This window comes from Hesperophylax consimilis, chromosome 6 (assembly GCF_061612785.1).
Source record: "Hesperophylax consimilis isolate HC1 chromosome 6, BYU_Hcon_1.0, whole genome shotgun sequence".
Lineage (NCBI taxonomy): Eukaryota > Metazoa > Arthropoda > Insecta > Trichoptera > Limnephilidae > Hesperophylax > Hesperophylax consimilis.
The window spans coordinates 6647033-6669560 of record NC_142841.1 but is presented as its reverse complement, the minus strand read 5'-3'; the positions used below and the strand labels follow the sequence as shown (position 1 = coordinate 6669560).

General features: G+C 34.1%; 2 protein-coding genes across 2 annotated transcripts in view; both read right to left on the bottom strand.

Moving 5' to 3' along the window:
- lds (transcription termination factor lodestar) overlaps positions 1–2340 on the bottom strand; it is a 42916-nt gene extending 40576 nt beyond the window's left edge. Inside the window, exons 1-2 of the mRNA XM_089632765.1 lie at positions 2223–2340; positions 663–812 (exon numbers count right to left, since the gene is read on the bottom strand). Coding sequence (XP_089488891.1) covers positions 663–810 — 148 coding nt within the window. The 5' untranslated portion in view covers positions 811–812; positions 2223–2340. The remainder of the gene's footprint in view (positions 1–662; positions 813–2222) is intronic.
- A 2718-nt stretch (positions 2341–5058) lies between these two features.
- Positions 5059–21640, bottom strand: LOC149422899 (STAM-binding protein-like A). The gene is made up of 9 exons (XM_089632764.1): positions 21315–21640; positions 15261–15528; positions 13901–14032; positions 12583–12716; positions 11572–11752; positions 11195–11332; positions 9400–9512; positions 8053–8155; positions 5059–7337 (listed from the first exon to the last, which is right to left on the bottom strand). The coding sequence occupies exons 1-9, from the start codon at positions 21440–21442 to the stop codon at positions 7275–7277; spliced, it is 1260 nt and encodes a 419-aa protein (XP_089488890.1). The 5' UTR covers positions 21443–21640; the 3' UTR covers positions 5059–7274.
- Positions 21641–22528: the final 888 nt, after the last annotated feature.

Below are 22528 nucleotides of genomic sequence, written 5' to 3'. Positions count from 1 at the left end.
CTAAGGAGGTTAAACAATAAGTTTCCTCACACAGCCGTTGGGAAAGGGTGGGTCCCCTCCAATTTCCATTAGAGGCTCTGAAGGACAGATCTGACCGTCCATATATTATACCGGGTGTCCATTTATTTTTTTCTATAATTTGTAGATGTGTAATTTGTTCGTAGTTGGAAAGATAAAAAATAATTCTTCTCAGTTTGTCTCAAATATTTATTCACAATTACACGGATAAAACCCAAAAATTTTTCAATGTGTATGATTAGAAATTGGCGGGATTTTTTTCATTGAGAGTTGAAAGTTAAAAAATTATTTATATTTTTTATTGTCTAAAGGCATACAAAGTGAAGTGACAGAATTCTTACTAATTCTCTACATAAAAGGAAAGTGTTATCTAAATATCGAATTCTTTCAAAATTGTGGGCATTTCGAGTCAAAATGTTCTAGTAAGTTTTTTTGATAACATTTTCATGTTCGATATTAAAATTTAATTTTTTAGAAATATCAATGTTTATTTGAAATACAAACATTTCAAAGATAATTTTTTTCTAGATTTTAAAATGGTTTTTCTTTTCACGACAACTTCAAAAATAAGAAATATGTAGCACATTTTAGATACCTTGAGAGCATGAACAAAAAAAAAAAGAAAAGTTGTTTGGGCATATTACCTGCATCAGAATCCAGTACGATTACTTGATTTTCCTTTTTTTTCTTGTCTATAAAGGAGTCATTGCTAACTTCCATGATGTCGCTTGAGTCCGACTCACTCCCTGCTTCAACATCAGTTCGGCGGTAAATTGAGAAAGATTCGTCCATTTCTGAAAGAAAGAACAAGATATAATGAAGTAACGTGTTTGAAAATCTTTTGAATATAAATTATACATTTGCAAACAGATATCAATCATATTTCATTTTGTCATACTACGTTTTGGCTGGTAGTAAAGTGCAATGGCTTGCCAGAAGTGGAATAGCACCACCTATATTATAATATAGAATATATTTTTGAATAATCTAAACATTATGTCACTTAAACAACTCTATGCTAAAACCATACAAACAAACATACCTAACAAAACACTAGATCCTTCAATCAAAAACGAAGACAACTTTTGGACAAAGAAATTTCATTTACTACGGCATAAAACTTTAAAACAAATTATCACTCTCCTACAAAAAACAAAGTGAATATATTCAAAGCGTTCATAAAAAAATGAATCTGGGACACAGGGATACACGAAATTGACAGAACATTGTAACCAAACACAGACTGATTGAAGTGACAAGTGAAGTGTTAAATTGGATTAGATTATATTATATTAAAATTTTATAAAAAATATGTAAAATGTCTCCCCGAGCACGGAAAATCCCAGAGGGGAAAACATTACGAAATACAATTATGTTTAAATTTTTTTTTTTAAATAGTATAACTCTACAACCCTTTCGCTCCCGGCCATAACATTTGTGTGGGCACAAAAAAAATCAAATTTCCCATCCATTTTCCATTTTTAGATACAATTGCGTGCGTCACTTTTCTATAAATATGTTCATAGTAAAACTTTTATTGTAATTTTTCGCAATATAATAACCGATGGAAAGAGAAAAATTAGTAAAGGAAAAAATTATTTTAAATCGAGCGAAAGGGATAACTCTTCGAGGGCAATACTAAAATAGTAATAAATTAGGTACATTTCTGTAACAGCGGTGATTGGTGTTAATACATAAACTGTATAATATGATGAGGAAGATGCATTTGCATCCAGTAACGAGGTGACAAGGGTTGGGCCAAGTGTTTTCAAATTCACTGGTATTGTTGTAAAGTGGGGAAATTGGCATTAAAATCATTTTACTTGAATTCTACCAGTGAAGTAATGCTGGCAAAGAGTATTTGTATTTCGTTCTGTCACCGAAAAAAGCAGAATCTGTTTATTATCGTTTTCGTCAAAAAATAATATTCATGTTTCGCAACTGTCAAAATTTATTGAAATTACCTAATGATAATATTTTACGTCAATTATCAAAGCTAAAAACTCCGTTTACACTAAGATTTAATATCAATTAAGACATTTTTTACTAAATGTCCAAGTGAAACGAAAAATTACTATTTATAAATAGTAAATAATACTCAATGTTTTCATAATACAAAACGTCATTTACATTTGTTTGTGCAAATTGTTTAGAATCTGTCAAATGTTAAGTTTAATGTGGTAATTTGAAATAATAAATCTTACTTGAGCTGTCACGACGATATTTTCTTCGAATCTAAAATACTGGCATAAAAACAATAGAGTATCAGAATGGTATCAGATATCAATAAACAAAAGACGTTGAATTTTAAACCGGCAACGTGCGTGATTAGAAATTTTCTGTTGGACAAACTGACTTTTGCGTATCCGCATGAACGTAATGTGCAATAAATATGTTTTTGCCGGTAGGTACCACATTTCAAAATAATGAGTAGAAAATAAAATGTTGAAAACTTGGGGTGTATTCAAAAAAGTGTTCAACCTGATTTTTTGCTGTGAAAAAAAGTAAGGGAGGTATCTATTTTCCAATTCTCATTCTAGCGTCAAGCGCGCCGCGATCTTTGCGAGTTTAAAATTTAATTTGAGTTTAATTCGTGAACCTAATAGATTCGCTGTTTTTGAATGTATACCAAAATGAATTAATGGTTTTGAAAGCATATGAAAGACTCTTTCAGATTTTAGTGATGCAAGCGAACATATGGACATATGCAATTAAAATTATTAAAAATTTGATTCCAAAAATTAGGAATTTTTTTACGATTGTTTTGCCACTTACCAATTGTTGTTTCTTGTAAACTAGAAATACCAATTGAAGCTAAAAAATAGATTTAAGTACACAGATGTATTTTAAAGGTTATTGTGATATCACTTTTTTTCGTTTCATGTAAAAATAATTAGTAAAAAATTCACAAACTTTGACACATCTTTCGAAAACAGGTAAAATTTTACAGTCGATGAATTTTTTTTAAATATATTCAATGACGACAATGAAGTTACAAGTTGTAAGCCATTGAATATATTACTATTATTAGAAAGTGTATGTTAATCTTTCAGATGTAAATACAAAAAACGTGGCATTATCTCTTTCTAACACAGCTTAAATTGTATACCTCACCGTAATACAAAAGGAAATAGAATGACTACATTATGAGTCCATATTAGCAGGGCCAGCCCTGAGCCAAAAGGCGCCTGGTGCGAGTTAAATTTTGGCACACTTTGTCAAAACTAGTAGACGCCTAATCAATAATATTCAGATGATTTGTATTTGTGTGTAGCGCCGTTTTTATGAAAAATAATAACAAGAGCGACGTGTTAGGACCGTTAGGTGTTTAGTATAATCAGCTCTTGGCAATCCGGCACCCGCAGCGGACTGCTTCAATTGCGCCCACTTAGGGCTGGCCCTGCATCTTAATGTCAATCTTACTCCGGCCCACGGGTGAGTAAGCAATCGACTTAAGCTGAATGCCATAAGAATGATATGCGCGGAAAAGTTCCACATTGAACTGTGCTGCAGACTTACTTACCTTACTATAGCGAATTCAATTTTCTGCGCAGGGTCTTTCAGCATTTGGTTTATATCGATTGCTTACCGACCATTGGGGTGACGGACTAAGTCTCACGATATCTCCCGAGCCTCTCAATATCTCCCAAGTCTCACAATATCTCTCATAAACCGAATGCTGCAAGCATTCGAAACATTTAGGAGAGCCGAACACCTATCACAGAAAGAAATATTGTTTTTTTCAAATACCAATCAAAATATGGGAACTTAAGATTTGCCAAAAACACAAACGGTTTTCGGCTCTCCTGAACCTTTCCTCTTTTGGAGTTCCATCCTTATGCTTGTCGGGTACAGATTAGCGAAAATAACTTAAGATTTGCTAAAACCACAATCGATTTTCGACTCTCCTGAACGTTTCGTGTTTTGGAGTTGCATCCTTATGCTTCTCGGGTACATATTTTAACTTTTCAAACTAATTGTAAATATAAAAATGCTGGCATTTAAGTTAGAATTTCATTATTCATAAAAAAATAATTTTAAAATGGACTGGAGTTTCATTATTCATAAGTGGAAGGTGATACAATTTTATATTGAGATTTTGATCAAAAATATAAGTTTCATAATTAATAAATTAATGCAAGTTAATATTCTAGTTCTAATTATTCCATTGCGGGCCATTTGTTTCACAGTAATTGAATTTTAACTTTCATTTTGATGAATTGGTCGAGTTCTGTGAAACAACCTGTCCTGAGACTAAATGGCCAAAGGTTGTTTCACAGAATTTTAACAATTCATCAAAATTCAAGTTCTGTTATTATTTCACCATGGACCGGTTGTTTCACAGTACTTGGATGATAATAGAACTTGAATATTAAATTTGATTAATTATTAAAATTCTGTGAAACAACCCGTCCTTGGCCTAGTCAAAAGGTTGTCGCACACATATTACCCTGGTACCAGATCAGCATCCCCTCAGCTCGAATCAGAATTCTTTATATGAAACTCCATACTGCAACGCACACTAATCGGCATCGTAACGGCATCACCTCGCCTCAGGAGTTCTAGAGAAATGAGGCGAGGTGATGCCAATCCAATGCCAAGCTAATAAGTGTTCTAAGTAATATTATATCTGTCACTACTATTTTTTACCTCATTCTTTGCTATTTATGGAATGTATTGCATAATTTACCGCTGCGCTGTTGAAATGCTTCCTACAATTCTGACTGTCCTAAAACAGGTAATCTCCTAGTTGGACAGCCAATGATCACTGTAATATGTAATATGTCATGTTTTTTAAAAATTAATAAATAAAAATAAATAAATAAATGGCAGAACTGCTGGGAGAAGTCTTCAAACCCAAGGAGTTTGTTTTAAAGGGGATCAGGTTTCAGACCTCCGTGTGGGTATAATCATAGATTAGATACTTTTTGAACAACACACATATAATATTTATATGTTTTTGATGAGGGGACACAAATATTTATGATAAGGGTGTTATAATAAAACTCAATGTTTAATCTGACCGTAATATGTAATAAATACATCTCATGGTAGCACATTTTTAATAACACAGTACACGCAACAATTGAAGCAATAATATTATTATACATAGTACTATGCTAATCACTTTGAAAAAATAAGTAGTTACATATAACAATAATCATAAGAAACAGTTAAACCATTACAATAAAGATTTATATATTATATACTTAAGGTGAAGGCAATATTTTGGTCGATAGGCTTTTATAGCAGAGGGGTAAAATATTGGCATACATTGTTATTGTTACTGTTACATAAATAAATAACCACCCACCCATGAGAAATAATGTCAAAATTATGTAATGTTGTAGACAATAGTTACATTCATATAATGTAAAAGAAATTCTACAGCCATTCAGGAGATTGAGAATAGAAATTCGAAGAATAATGAACATGAGGCATTAATAGGATATGGCTCAGTATATAATATTATACAGTAATTTGATTGGATCACTGGTTAAATACCTCATTTATTTAACATTGTATCAATACGATTTAAACATCAAAAACTTACAATCTTCTATTGTCTGTGGATGGGTTTGTTTTTTATACAAATCTACAGTTTTATGCATGAGATTTTCAATTTTCGTTTGATGAAATTTTGCAAACTTGACCTTTAAACCAAGAGGAAGGTCATTGCCTACATGAGATTTCTAAAAACAACCCCCTTCCCTCTTTACCACCCTTCAACGAAGAGTAAAGTCTGGGCAATGCCGGGAACCTCAGCCTGTAATAGATAATAATACACATACAGCAAAATATAATGAAAATACTCTCAAATAAAAATACTAGCAGAAAGGCATTATATGTGAATTTTTAGTAGTTAATGTAGTATTTTTTTCAAAGCATCAAATAATATTACATAAAAGCAAACCCCAAAATTCTGTAAAAAAATTAATACCTTATAAGCTGAAGAATTTCCATTTAAAACATTGGTTAGTTTGGTACTTTGGCAAATTCTCGTGTTATTTACACATACTTATTATGTTTAATGCAATAATGGTGCAATAATAATGACTACTACATAATTTCCATTATCCTAAAGATTTAGTTTTATCACTATCAGTCGTGAAGTTGAATAACTATCGAAATTTTAGCTAACAAAATATAAACCGTATTCCCAGAGCAAACAGCAAAACACACAGGAACCATTCAAATAATTAAGGATAAAAAAAACAAATTTTTTGTGGCATTGTTCATTTAACTCGGGGGAAGTGGCATTTGAATGACCTACGTCGGTAGTGGCACATACAGTTTTTATGCTCCTTTTATTTGATATAATTTTAATAAAAAAATCTCGCGAGCGGAGCCACTAATTACGGAAAAGTAGGAACAAAGCAACCGCAAGCGGCATTTTGCGCCATTTGCGGCAGTCCGACTCTTGTGTTTATACACACCCTTAGTGCTCTAGATTTTGAATTACATAATAATTTTGGTACAGGCATATCATTTTAAAGAGGAAACTTTTGAATCAATTTGTGCACACCGATAGTCTCTGAAGTTCCAAAAAAGTTTTATGAACTAGTTTTAAACACTCGCCAGCAGTCCCCTCTTACCCCGCAGAAGCGCAAAGAAACTGGGTGCACAGTGACATTTATTAATTATTATACCACACAAACTATAGTAGGTATATGTTAATTGTTCATCTATCAGAAGGAAAGCAAAAACTAATTTTATTGTGAGCAAATTTTAGCATAAAGAAATGCATGAAAAATTATCATGAACACATTATCAAAGATATAGTACGTCATTTATGATGGTCCTCTTCCTTCTCAATATGTCTTGTATGAAAACGAAATGGACAGAACATACTAGAACGATGAAGTCACGTACAACTTCTCTCTGGGATAAAAATATAATACCTAATACATAGGTACCAATCACACGCAGTGAAAACAATAACATTTAAATACTCAAGTACGTACATACACTTTGGTTACAATCAAAAATAAAGTCAACACCAACTACACAATGGAAGTAAGTCATATATTTTTACATGGTATTTTATTCAATATTTCAAGATATTATGATAATATGCTTTAGAGATGTATTTGTACCTAATATGCATACAGAAGAGAGGCAAATTTACATACAAACAATCCGTACATACACACAGAAGTTATTGATTCTGTATGACATTGGCGCATTGAAGAAAAAGCGATTATTTAATTTACTTTGATCATGAAGTGATTTTAAATGCATTAATTTTGGAAAACCTATCTTCTCAAATCAACGACTTCTAGTGTAGTAAATTCATTCAGTATTATGTGGGTGGCATCCTGAAAATAAATAAAAATACAATGATTAAAAAATAAAACTCAAAAAGATGATTTTTAGACCTTAAAACGTCAATAACATAAGAAATGAAGAAGATTTGAGTGAAGGTCTAATACAGACCAAAGAATTTGATAATTGAAGACACCATCAAGTCTCTCAAACAAAAGATGTGAAACAGAAAAATCAGAAACAGATTTGGTCGCATCTAGGAATTGAACCTAGAACCGTAGCCTTGCCGGGGCTTTGCTTTACCACTGAGCTAATTCGACCGGAGCAGAGTCCCGGCAAAGCTGAGGACCTGGGTTCAATTCCTAGATGCGACCGAATCTTTTTCTGTTTCACATCTTTCGTTTGAGAGTCATTGATATTGTCTTCAACGATTAAATATTACAATTTGAGGTTTTTAAGGAATTAAAAAAAACAAATAATTTGACTTTACCAACAAAAACTGCAAGAATCACATTATTTGTGATAGCCGCTAGAATAAGTAGGATAATTTTAAAATTATAACTATGACTAAAGCAGAAATCTGTTTTCAGTTCGGTTATTTTAAAATTTGCACATTTTGTCTGTTTGAAATTTATAAGTCAATACAAAAGCTAGCAAAATCTTTCCCATTACAAAACTTTGAAGTAGGTTCAAAGGTATGTATTTGACTATTAAAAATAATAAATAAATAGGTAACACAATAATCCAAAAGGCATAATAATATCTTACTGTAAATAGCGGAGGGTCGTTTGGGTGAGGATGAAAGCCTCCCAGTCTACAATTGGATATGAAAGACATTCCGTAGTTGGGAGTGAGGCTAAAGTATCTAGTCCTGAAAACAAAATTATACAGAATCCATCAAAATAATAAAGGAATTTAAAACAGGTTTAATTGTACATAATTATACGTAGAATTTAAAAATTGTCCTTTAAAAAATAATAAAACACCATCACATTAATACACAAGGATTGATTGGTACGACTGAACCTGCTGATTCACAATCATCACAACCAGTCTAGGTGAGTAATATATCTATGGTCTACAAGGTCCACAGCCACACCATTTCTTTCGTAGTAATGTAGGTTTTCAAACATCAGTAAATTGTTTATCAGGTGCGATCAGTGATGTATTTTTGCACTTTAGTTCAATACAATAACATTAGGGATGAGATGCTAAATTTTTACCTGGTGTCCTTCAATGTTAAAAGCGGGTAATCTTAAAAATAAAAAAAACGTCTCGACTTCCATACAAAATACAGTGTGGTTAAAAAAAAGAAGGCTTTTTGAGAATGGTGACTGGCGATGTCACATTTCACCTCCATAGATTTGGTACGATTTTGGGAGACCCGAAAAATTTATTATTTTAACTTTTACAATAAAAAAATATATGCTGGTATGTATTGACAAAAAAAGGGGACTGGAGTTCCCTATTCAGAACCTGGGTCTGGGTGAAGTCTGCAAATATTTACATAATAGTGAGGGGGCATTTAATTTTTATTTATTAATAAAATTTATAATTTACAATTTTTTGTGATTTTCTCAAGTGCTATACTTGACTCTCTTATGGTAGTCGCTCATTATTTAAAATTAAAATGTAAGAGCTAGGAAAACAATATTTTGTAGAAACAAATAATAAAACATATTTAAGCCCTCAGGCCTCAAATGTGATTTGAGATTTTCGTGGCCGAAAGTATTATTGTGATTAATTTTTGGGTTATCATGCACTGTTGCGCTTTCTCCTTATTTAGCCAACTTGCAGACAGCGTTAGTGTAAGTCTGCTTGTATATCTGTCCAAATATCTGTCATATGTTCATCTGTCCATCTACCCTGATATTGGACACTGTAATGCTGTCCAAAATGTTGATAAAAGAATGAGAAAGCGCAACAAGGCGTAGTAACCCAAAAATAAATTAAAATGTTAAATAAAAAAAACTGTTGAGTAACTACTGATCAAGTAACTTTGACCATGGGATTACCAAATAAGATATGCCACTGGACGAGTAATGCTAATCAGTAGTATACTCGGAGGTGGTGATATACCCCGTAAGGGTATTGTAGGAAGTAATATGAACATACTCATTATATTTGGGAGCACAAACTATGGCGATTGCTTCGGGCATCATCAGCTGGTATGAGCATTGCGTATGAAGGTCTACGGATGACAGGAATGCCGTTTGGGTGGGGTGAGTCTGTAATATGAACAAAACAAACAAACCATTGAACAAACAAAGTTATATGAAACATAATAATGATGGTACACATTAAATATGTCTGTTTGAATTTCGGTTTTATTTTCTTGAATTAATATACGAATGAAATGAAATCCTGGAAGTGGAAATTAACCCACTTCCCAACATCCGATCAAGCTGAAATTCAGCAGATAGACTCGTTGTCGATGACAATGCATTCATGCATTAATGCACCAACTTTTGGTGGCAATCACGCATACACATGCGGACATAGATTAATATACAAAATAAACGACCGACCTACCCAATTGGGATTTGCCTCAGTTGTTAGCGCTATTGAATCCATTCTCTGGGGAGGAAGGTTCGATCCAGTCAAACCAATTTTTTTTAGTCATAAAATACATTTTAAAAGTTGATCTTCAGTCAAACAAAAAAATAATAAAAATCTCTGAAAATGGCTACTAACTGGCCCGAGAAATGGTGCAACTAGTTCGAAAATTGAAAATAGATATATTATAGTAAAAAAAACTTTGTTTTTTACCGGTAAATATTTTAATTAATTGTTATACAGGGTGCGGCAGAGAGGACGGACGTTTTTGAGATGGGTAGTACTCTCCCCCTCCGTCTACAGGAGAGGTGGGGGGGGTGCCGCTTGACTCGTTAGTTACTAGCATTGTTTTACCAGTTGTCGTCATGGAGCCGTGGACGGTGGAGCACCGCGTTTTCGCCTATGATTGTTTCGTCCGAAATAATGAGTCAGTCACCGTCGTACAGCGTGAGTTTCGTCGCCACTTCAACATTCATCGGAATAGCATTCCCTCTCGAAACACCATCCTTCGTTGGGTTGAATCATTTCCCAGGCGTGGTGAACTGATCAACAGAAGACCAAGAGGAGTTCCGCGAACAGTTCGAACTCCTGAAAATGTTGAACGCATTCGACAAGCCTTTCTTCGCAGTCCGACTCGATCTGCCCGGAAACATGCTGCTGCACTTCGCCTCAGTGATCGTTCGGTAAGGCGAATTTTGCATCTGGATCTCCGCTTTCACCCCTATCATATAGAGCGATGTTGGAGAGAGTCTACGCAAACTTCCAAGAACGCCTCCAGCACTGCATCAACGATTTCGGCCACCTGATGTGATTTTCCACACTTGACTGTCTCAAATGCTATTTCCTCGCGAACCTGATTCCATCAGTAAATTTGTTTTTGAGTAAAAATTAACTATTTTATGATTTTTTTAAAACCATCCGTCCTCTCTGCTGCACCCTGTATTATGGTCAAGCACAAATAAGTAATTATTTTGAAAACTACATATTGGTATATAGGAAATTAAAAACTTACATGAATCCAGCAAAGAGTAATAAAAACTTACATGAATCCAGCCAAGAGTAATAAAAACTTACATGAATCCAGCCAAGAGTAATAAAAACTTACACGAATCCAGCCAAGAGTAATAAAAACTTACACGAATCCAGCCAAGAGTAATAAAAACTTACATGAATCCAGCCAAGAGTAATAAAAACTTACATGAATCCAGCCAAGAGTAATAAAAACTTACATGAATCCAGCCAAGAGTAATAAAAAACTTACATGAATCCAGCCAAGAGTAATAAAAACTTACATGAATCCAGCCAAGAGTAATAAAAACTTACATGAATCCAGCCAAGAGTAATAAAAACTTACATGAATCCAGCCAAGAGTAATGAGATTATGTTGATCTTGGTAATTGAATATTTCTTCTTCATTCTTTGTTATACAGGAGTCAGCGGTTCCATTCTGCTTGGGAACTATCATGTGCGTTATCAGAAGTCTATCCCTTTCCTACAACAAATCACATACATTACTGCCAGAAGTCATTAAGGCGAAGCTTAGTGCTACATCACTATTTTGATTAATCTTTATAACGAATTGGTGTACATTATGAATACCAAATAATATGCTTTAGATAAAATGAAGGTTTTCCTATCGTTTCGTTTGAGTGTAATACAAATAAAAAAATAAATTACTCAATAAAAAATATAAATGTAAACTACTAAAACCAAAAGAGAAGTGCATATTACCAGTGTCCCCGCGAGAATGCCGCATGTCTCAATCTTCTTCTTGGTGTTGGGGGCGGCAAGGGCGAGGAAGCGGTCCAGCAGGAAGGAGGGCACCATAACGTTGCGCAGAGAGTTGCCCCCGCTCAGCAGGGAGGTAGCCGTGGGCGGCGGGGTCGGGTAGAGGCTGCCAGAGGTCGAAGGGCTGGAACGGACAACGTCCAATAATAATTTTTATTTATATATAGATAATACATTACAAAATAATAACAAATTTATAATGTATTATTCCCAGTGGGTTTATAAAACTCATTTCGGGAAAGACAATTTTAGATTAAAGACAAGACAACATAAATACATTAAAAGAAATAAACGTACAAGTTATTTTGGAGTTCCAAAAATAATAATGACATGATTATTTCTATAGTGCTGTTTTCATGGGAAAATCACCTCAAACGCCTCCGGGGTCGAAGAATAAGGCTCTCAACTAGCAATTCGAAGGATGCGGGTTCAAATCCAGCATGCGCAGATAAATTTTATTTGATAATTTGGAATACTTCACAATTTATTCATTTTAGTTCCAGAGTGGATAATATTCTCAGTATCGCCCTGGTGACCACCATTCATAATTAAAATTTTGCTTGAAATGGCTTTAGCCATTTTTGGTGACCAGATCTGAATAGCCAGGTACTCTCCCACATTCCCCATCCCACTACCTTCAGCCTCACAACATATGGGGATGCCATAGTCTCACTAGCTCCAGATAGAGCGGGATCAGTTGGTGCGGTGTACATATATATTGTTTTTAAAAAGAAGGGCGCTTTACGTTATATCTATTTATTCTATAGAATTATCAATTAGAATCTACAATAAATTATGTAAAGCGCGCTTAGGTTGATTTACATAATTAACAGCACCCTATTTAATAGATTAATAATAAATAATAATACATGCCTTGATCTGGGCATAAGGAGATTGGGTGAAGAAGCAATTCCTTCATTAAAAATGCAATAGATTTCAGAGACCTTGACTTACAGTGGTTTATTTTCCCTGATGATTGGCGGTGCATTATCATAATTCTCAATAGGAGCTCGGTTTGGCTCCGTGGCAAAATCATCAGGATATAGAACACCCTGAACACTGGGGCCGGGGGTGACATTCCACAAAGCCTAGAAATATAAATAAATCTCACATTTATTCTAATTGTGTTGAATTCGTACAACTTCATAATTATTTTTATAATTTAACATAAATCAAATTTAATAAAAAAATCTCACTTTTACTCATTTTGAAAATGTGTAATATTTTGTGATTTTCTCACAAACATGAAAGAGGGCCCCTCACTCTAGAGATCAAATTCTTGTTTTACGAAATCTATGATTCCATCGATGATAGAATTCGATGATAACATCGATGATAGCTATAAATCGCCATGAACATATGGTCTCATAGAAATCGTTGTGTCTCCCTTACTGTCATAGTGAGAAATATGATCTAAACGGTGTTAGAAAGAGAAAACGATACACTTTATATTCAAATTTAGTTAAGTTGACTACAGAAGAATTAAAATGTGTACCTATATGAAATCAAAGTCTCCGACCGCAATTCAAGAAAAATTTATGATTTGTTTATGAAACCACAAAAAAGTGAGGTGAAAGTAATGTTAATATAAATAATAATTGTTTTTTTTTCTGTTACCGGTAATTTTATTTGAGCGATTAGAAAAAAAATACCCGATGTGAGCAATTTTTTAAACTTTTTTACGAGTGCATTCAAAATTTTAATATTTCAAAAATTATATGTTTATCTCTAACAATAAAATTTGAAAGCTTATTTCATCACCTTCCAAAAACAGTTTTTAGTTTTCGGATGCGTTCAAAAATATTCCTTTTATTTAGATTTTAATGCAAAGCGGAAATACACACAAAGTCTTCGACTTTCTTTAAAAAATATAATGGTGATTATGCCAGAGGCCTGAGGGGTTAAGAAAGTTAAACATGTTAATCTGAACCTATTTATCACAGAATTTGAAGCGGAAAATGAATCCTCTAGAACTGTTAGATTTGATTTTTATAAATTTTAGCCAGTGATAAAATTGAATTGCAATACATAATAGTGAATGTCATCATGAGAATTTCATTAAAAAGAATGTGAAATTAAGAAACAATCACCTAATTGCATTTTATTGTCATAATTAATTTAATTCTTGGCTATAATTGAATTTTTATTTGCTTCACCGGTACAATAATAACGGAATATAAAATGAGTTGGTTTCATTTATTATTAATCTTGATGTGAAAATAAGTGCATATTAACAAATAACGACGGTTATATAATGAATTGAAAGGTTTACATTTTCTGGTGGAGCTGAAGGCTGAACAACTGTGCCTGCTACGACTGCCGAAGCTTTCAACTTGGTTTTCTCTTCTTCTTGTTTCTTTTTCAGTAACTTAGCACTCTCTTCCGCTTCTTTGAATTTTCGTTTCTGAAATTAGAAGTACATAGTAATTTAGCAGTTGCTGCCACAGTGGAATCTAAAGTGTTTTTGATAAGATGAAAACCTAAAAGCATAAAAAAATCTAGGTCTGGGTGTTCTGTTCCATCCAGGGCTAACAACACACACCGAGGCTGCTAACACTATGTTTCCTATAGTTACGTAAGCAGCACGTCCCCGCTACTCTGAGCTTCACATGGTGTTTTAGGTTATAAAGGAAAATGATCTATCATTATCCGAAAAGATGTTGCTGCGTAAATTAGCAAGAGATAAAGTTTTTTTGGTCAAGAAATATAAGCAACCTGACTAAAATAGATAATTTTATAACTATGTAAAAAGTGTTTTGTGATTTAGAAGTTCATTAATATAATTTTCCTAAGCAAACAGCTGTTTCATTTAATTTTTCTATCTAACATACTATAATCTGAACATTTCACTAGTCCGTAGAATGGAGTTGTTTTTCTTTAGTTCATCAAGGCTATACTGTATTGCAAAGGATCCTCTGGGAAGAACTAACAGCATCGATACCCTGTGAACTGTATGACTGCTAAAAGGAGTGCCGATGAAATATGATATCACTCGTTTGCTATAGTAAGAACATAAATCAAACATAAAAATATCCACATCTGATTTGGTCAAAACTAACCATTTTCACTTGTAATTAATTCTTCTCTAAATACATAGTTTAACACAAAGTCACTATCCGCGTCTGTCTGTTTCTGACCTTTGTTCTACTAAACTATGCAACGGAGTTTGATAGGGTTTTTCACTACCATTTAGAGAATTTATTCCAGAAGGTTTATTTATATAATACATGAATATTATATTTATTGAGAGTCAATGTTTAGTAATCAAGTCATAAAAAAAATATTTTCTGGCGCTTACATTGCTAACGCTGGCTAAACCTTATGAGATACATCAAAATAATGTACTACGGAATTGTGTATCTTAAAAAGGACTACAAAAGTCTACCATGGTATATGTCTATCTTCTGAGGATATCCCCCAGCAACGCCGAGTACACGTCAGCTAGTTTACTGATAAAACAACATACCCCAACTACCAAAAGTTTCCGCGAGACAGCAGAACGATGTTATTAGAATAATCAAAAATGTTGAAACTCCTTCCTTGCAAAATTACTAATTTTGAGTTGTGTCATTTTTTTGCAGCAAACAAGCAATATGTATGCTATAATTATAAACAAATAAAATAAATGTTACCTGATCTGCCAGGCATTGATTATACTCTTTGGTAAACTGTTCCAACAGCTTGGCTTTTAGCTTCTCAGCTTTAGGGAATACCTCCTTCAGCTGGGCCTGATTGACAGCTTTCATCTCTGCCGGTACGGAGCCATATTCAGGATGCTTTACTATCTTCTCCACAAACAATGTCATAAACCTAATGTACAGTATATATGCATACTGCAAATTCCCTTCCTCCAAGTAAACGTTGGCCATTCGAACAACTTCTAGACCCGATTGGTAATATCTGGAAAAAGGAAAAACAGAAAAACATATAACCTTTAGACATCCAAATTATTGATAGACTTGATCTAACATGAAATCTGGGTATCACTTCGAGGAGCTGGAAGCCAACCACCAGGAGTGTTCGAGAATGCTTTGAAAATCTACAACATTAGTCGTACATTGGCTGCCGAAGAGCGCACATTGAAATAACCAAACCCTGCGCAGAAAAGCAAAGTTCACTATAATATAACAGAGGTTTGCAGCCTAGTACATTGAGAGACTTTTCTAAGCAGGATCTGAATGTTCATTTTTAAACGAACCACCTGGCGTAACAATGCTAAAAATGAGTGAGATGGGTAAATTATAACACATTTATAAAAGTGTCTAACTAAATAGTGTAACAAAATATTACATTTTAGAAAAAAGCCAAAACTATTGGTCACCCGATTTGGGATTTGTAGATAAGTGTTTTAAGCAGACAGCAATTTTCGCACCATTGTAAAAAGGACGTAATTCGTAAACGGATTTTATTTTCGAGGACTGAATAGTGATATTAAAATGCGAGTTGCCTATATACTGTCAGATTAATTTATCGACAAATCACATAAAGGGAGACAGTCATGCCGCCTCCCGCACTCCGTGCATCTTGGTTTGTTTTCTTTTCCCTGAATAGTCTATCAATTTTAATGTCTATGGTATAGCCACAATTAATTAAATTCAACAATTTTCTCTCCATGAATAATATAACACACACTTAACCATGAACTGTAAAAACTAATCTAGCATAAGTCATAAGATTCTGTAATATTAATAATTTGGATGATTTGTATAGCGCCATTTTTGTGCAAACACACCTAAAGTAGTTTACAAAGGCTGCGATGGGCAGGATATCTTGAAAGAATGCCAGCTGACAGGACACCAAAAAATATGACCAAATGAGTACTCAGTGAAAGCGATCCAGATGTAGGCCAAGGAAGAAGTGGGTAGTTTGTATGGAAGAGGATTGGAGTACGACAGGAAGGACTAAGGACTGTTGGCGAAGGAAAGCAACGAGTGGAGAGTATTTGTGGAGACCATATCCCACCCTGGGATGTAGTGCCATAATGATAATGACCACAGATAACCCAACACAGGATGTTTTGATAAGAGTTGTGAAGAAGGTGTTTGTTGTAGTACAATAATTTATAATCAAAATATAATTATTTTATATAACAATGTATAATTATTTTAATATTTATCTATCTCCAGATTTCCGAAAAATTCCTGTGCAGGTTTTGCAAGTATATGACATAGTATAAAAGAAAAACTAAATTAAAATAGAATTTTATAAATTAAACTTGATGACAGTAAATATACATTGAGTGCTAAATATCTAAATAATGTTGAACAATGTACGCACTTCTGATAAAAGCAAAAAAATATATATTTATTTCAATTGGTACTTTCGGTGATTTCAAATACTTTTTTTGTGAATGCATCAAAACCAGTAGTAATTTTTAGAGAGGGTTTTGCAACTTCACCACTCAAATACATAATATTATTTTCAATAATATCGATTAGCAGATAAAATCGCTGCCGCGGTTTGTGAACTTCAACAGTTCTTTTTGAAAATAAAAGAGGGCGCCACTTCTATTTACAATAATCCTAAACTGTAGTCATCAGTGGCGGTTCGTGGTCTTTTTAACAGGGGGTTCAGAAATTCAAGAGAAGATAAACATATCTAATTAAAATTTACTTACTGTTGTCCTTCGTCAAATAGTCGAATACGGCAGCAGTCACAACTTAAATAAAGTTAGTGGGAGGGGTACCTACATATTATTGTTTTTAAATCACTTTACACTAGACATAATTATTAGATAATGAGAAAAGTTTTATAGGAATTAAATTGTTTAATGTTTTTATAGCACTCAATGTAGGTATGTTGCTAATTATTATTGTTTTTTAGAGAACAATAATTTTGTAGAATATATAATAGATATTTTAAAACATAAAAAAAAACAAATAAAGGTGGCACGAAATAAATTTAGTTTTTTTTTCACTTATACAAAAAATCCATGCGCCGACTTTTTGCATTTGAAAACACTTCAATTACGAGGGTATTAAAATCAGGTATAGAGGTTATCAGTTCCTTCTCTATACTAATCATACACAGGGCATTTAAACGGTCTTGGGTCATTGTATTTCAAGAAAATGTCTTTACTTGCTGAGTGTGGAAAAGCAGCGCTTACTTTCAACCGATGTCATTGGTATCGTGCAAATGATTTTGAGTAATGTAAGAGTTTCACTGAAAATGGACTGTAAAGAGCATTCTACAAGATATTGCAGTATTGAGAGGGCTCCATCGGCACCGTACAGTTCTTCGCGACCATATAAAACAATCAGTTCGTTTTTCAATTTGAAATTTTCGAGGAAATTGTAGGTTTTCACTGTCTGCGTAAAATCTGATTCAGGAAATTTTTTATTGTAGTCGGAAAATTTTTCTGGGTTAAATAAATTGGAGGCTACGAGGTGGTCAATAAACTGAAATCTGTCTTTCGATTGGATTAAAAGAACATCACAAATTTCCTTTCGCATGATGGAATATTTAACATCATTGGGTCGGCGTTTTTTCTGCGGAGAAGTTGGTGGAATATCGTCTCGAATCTTCCCGATGGCTTTTTCGAAATGAATAATCCCGTGCAATATTTTGACAGGGTCTATTGATCGCTTCTGTAACCCTTGAAATAAAATATGACAGTGGGGTAAAATAACTGCGAAAAAATTTAGCCAGTACAGGAATTCTTCATTTGTTAAATAAGAAAGAAGAGACTGAGCTTGGTTATATGTATTATAGTCTCCGTCTTCCAAAGCCATGATAGCCTCCATGCACTCTTTGAGCGGTTCCAAATGAGAATGGATGATCTTCACAGTTTCGGTGTTGTAGTTCCATCTGGTCGGTGTGGCGGATGGTATTCTTTTCTTGACGATTTCTTTTAGTAAAGTCGAGCGTTTCGGTGATCTTGAAAAAAATACAGGAAAAGCATGCAAGTTCGAAAAAAAGTTTTTTACCGTGTGGTTAATTGCTGCGGCCCTTTCTAATATTAAATTTAATTGATGCGCATAGCAATGCACATAAAAGGCGTTCGGAAATGTTTGTCGAATAATAGTTTGTACCCCTCCCACTTTTCCACTCATTACGGCAGCGCCATCATAACTTTGTCCAACCAATTTATTGGCACTTATTTTTAAAATGTTTAGTTCGCATAATATTTCAGCAGCGATGGCTTTTGCAGTGTGATCTTTTGGTGTCACTAGCTTCCAGAAACGTTCATAAATCTTACTGTTGTGGACGTAACTTAAAATAATCACCAACTGCTGAATTGTCGAACAGTCAGTGGATTCATCTGCTTGGATGGCAACGTAATCGGCTTCGGTCACCTGCTTCATTATGTGTTCCCGGCACACTTGCAGGATGGCATCCAAAATGTCATTTTGCACACCCTTGGATGTTCCTTTGAAAACACTGGTTCCCGACAAGTGTTCTTTCATAGAATGATCGATTTCGGCTATGAAATCCACCAGAGCCCGGTAGATCCCCGGATTTACCGATTCCGAAGACTCATCGTGTCCTCGGAGTGCAATTTGAAAAGCCCCACAAAATTTAACACAATCGATTAGTCGCGATAGAATGTGCCTGTTTTTATCAACTTGTATGTTAAATTCTCTTATCGATCTTCGATAAGCAGAATCCAATTTCTGGCGTATATCGAGCCTGCCAATGGATGCCAATTGCACTTCATTCAGCAAATGGATTTGGGACGCCGAGTGTTTTTTAATTTTTGATGTTAAATGCGAAAGATCGTTTACTCCAATTTTACACCACGATGGGTCGCCTCCAAAAACTAAACAGGGGAAGCAAAATAACCGATTGGTTTCCTCGCAACCACATAACCAAGTACACCTCGCGTACCACTCACGTTTAAAAACTCGAGTGAATTTCTCGGTTTTCGCGGCACAAACCTGCTTTAATGAGAGGTCAGGACGCGGAGGCCCTTTATTTTTAATTTCCAACCTTTTTTCATAAGTATTGGCATTATTTTTTATATAGACAACACTGTATTCCGCCATTGTATAAAAAAATTATGACAAAATATTCGCGACAATCATAAACGCAAACGCATAAATAAACATATACGCAAACGCTTTCAATTTGAAATCCTAAAGAATACTGGAGATAGTGGGAGAACTGAACTGGAGAAGACAAAACACAAAATTGCATAACTAGCGACGACAATGGGGCGTTTGCCGAAACTTTCGCAAATATAATTAAGGAATATAACGACTTATCTAAAAAAAAAATACGAAAACAGAAATCAAAATCGGTCTACTTCAATAGGTAGTAGATTTACAAATGCCATAAGCAAACGGTTGGAGAAATGCAGAAACAAGAAAACAAAAATATGTACAAAAATGACTACATTGTTAAATACCATAATATAACATAAAAAAATAACATTTAACTTGCATCCCTATGGTTCAAAGGTCAAACGTCGGCCGGTCAGTCCGCGAAATTCTCGGGTTTCTTCGGTTACATTCGTCAATGTTCGGAGGTCACGTGGTATCATAACGCGTGTTCGACGCACACAATTTGTCTTATTTTTGCAAAGAAAGACCAAATTTTGTATATATCACCGTCATAGGGTCTGTACCGGCTAAGATTATTTTGTATGAAGGGTTTGGCGCGGATTTCAACTCGCACAAATTTGGAATAGGTATCGTATTTTTCGGTGGCGCGGGTTTTGAAGGCGAAATTTTAATAGCGTGCTATCTATAATGTGCATATATTATTATAAAACAAGTTTGTTTTATTTTCTCATCTTTTTAGTGGGGGTTCGCCGCACAAACGCACTTTAGAGAAAACCGCCACTGGTAGTCATTAAGATAATAATACTATCAGATACCTACACACATAGAATAATTATTGTATGCCGGTGCCTACAGATTATTTAAATAACAAAAATTATGCAGTAGACAATATGTGTTACTTACATAATTTAAATCAAGCAATAAAATAAATAGCATTTGAGATTTTTTAATGTTACTTAAGGTGACAATGTTGATATTAGAAGCAAAGACATATTTCCTAGAGCTATGGCTCGAGAGTGCTTCCGAAGGTAGTGGAACTATGTAATCTTTATTTTTGGAGAAATTGTGAAACTTAGCCCGTCTTCCCATGGATCGGTATTGAAATAAACCAAATGCTGCAAATTAAGTTCGGTATAGGTAAGTTCACTAGGTAATGATCTGCAGCGAAGTTCAGTGTGGAACTTTTTTGCGCAGAGGTTTTACAGCATTCGGTTTATCTCAATTGCTTACCGACCCGTGGGACGACGGGCTTTGTGAGGGAAGGATAAAGGTAAGATTGGGAAGCTCCTGGCTATTTATAAATGGTCACTTAACATCACAGCCATTTCCAACAATCTTTTGATTCTGAATGGTGTTATCCATCCAAGAACTAAGTGCAAGTATAGTAGGTATAGTTTAAAAAAAGATATATTAATATATGATAAGTTGAGAACCTGCCACAGAGGTGCAGACCTCAAGTTTGTTATTTATAAAGGAATGAAAGATTTAATTCAGCTTCTGTAGGTATATCAATTTAAGATTCTATTAGAAAAAAAATTACAGAATCATTATTTAAGAAATAAACTAGCCATTGATAAAACGTATGCACTAAAATCCGTATAAGATATTTCTGTCAATGACATTCAAACTTTGGTTTGGATGAAAGGTTAAACAATGAATGAACACGGTTAAAAAGCATATTACCTTCTGGAAGGTATATTTGGATCCACTGTGACAGATGCTCCATTTTCTGCTAATTGTTTTACACGAGCTGAAGGCTCTGTCAATCCCACATCGGCTGCAGAAGAATATTTTAAATGCGACGAATCCATTTTCGATAAAATATTGCAGTTTTCCCAGTATTGCTTGAAGTAATCACGGTTTCACTAAATATTTTGTTGATTTGATGTATTTTTCTATAACATTTTTCACAAACATTTGAAATAAGCGTTAAATAGCAATGAGTAACAGTAAAAGCCGCACATTAAGTGCATTTTGACGTTTGACACATAATTTGACAGATGCAATCACAAAATTTGTCCATTTTAAACTATTTTTTTATCGTTTGTCGGTAAAGTAGAAAACATTTTTAGTTTGACGCTTGACCGTAAATAGTTTTTTTTTTAAATCTACAGGTGGTTGCAGGATCCATAAATCGGTAGGATTCAAAGCAGTTGGAAACATGATTTATGGTTGGAAATTCCGGAAGAACAAAATTTGTTAAGCGTCAACGCGCGTCAACGGCGCTAACATTTATTTATGGGCGCTAACAACAGGAGATGATCATTATTACTGTAGTAATTTACCGTATTATTATAAAAGTTATTTATTGTTTTAGGGTTTTAAATTGATACACGTATTTTAAAGTAGGTAACTAACTATTTACCTAACGCATCATTACTCAGTTTGAACAAAATGATTTTGGAAATAATAATAATTTATTATGATCATTAGAACCTACAACATTAACAGAGGAAAACAAAGCAGACGTTGAATGGGGAAATGTATGCTTTCTTATATCTGTATTTAGTGTTTTGATTAATGATTATTTGATTTTTCGTACAATTTTCCAAAAACTGTATGTTATATAATATGGACCCATCATAGATCTAGGTCCATGATATTATAGATAGCTAAGTAATGTACGTAGACAGAATAGTAGGGAAACCGGGCCTAGGACAGTGGCAATTCAACACAATTATGAAAATTGTTATAAAGTATGTACCCAGAATGGTAGGGTAACCGGCCAACTCCGGACAGTAGCAATGCAACACACGTTTGAAAGGTGATATAAAATATGTACCCAGAATGGTAGGGTAACCGGGCAACTCACTTTCAATCATTTTAAATCACTTTTCACAAGTGTGTTGAATTTCCACTCTCCTGAATTGCCATTGAACAGAATGGTAGATACCCTC

Excerpts from the sequence above, each read along its gene's own strand:
- LOC149422899 (XM_089632764.1), bottom strand. The coding sequence starts at position 21,442 with ATGGATTCGTCGCATTTAAAATATTCTTCTGCAGCCGATGTGGGATTG. Across the intron at positions 12,717-13,900 it reads CTTCAGCTCCACCAGAAAAT|GCTTTGTGGAATGTCACCCC; the intron begins GTAAACCTTTCA and ends TTATATTTCTAG. Across the intron at positions 9,513-11,194 it reads TTACTCTTGGCTGGATTCAT|ACTCACCCCACCCAAACGGC; the intron begins GTAAGTTTTTAT and ends TTCATATTACAG.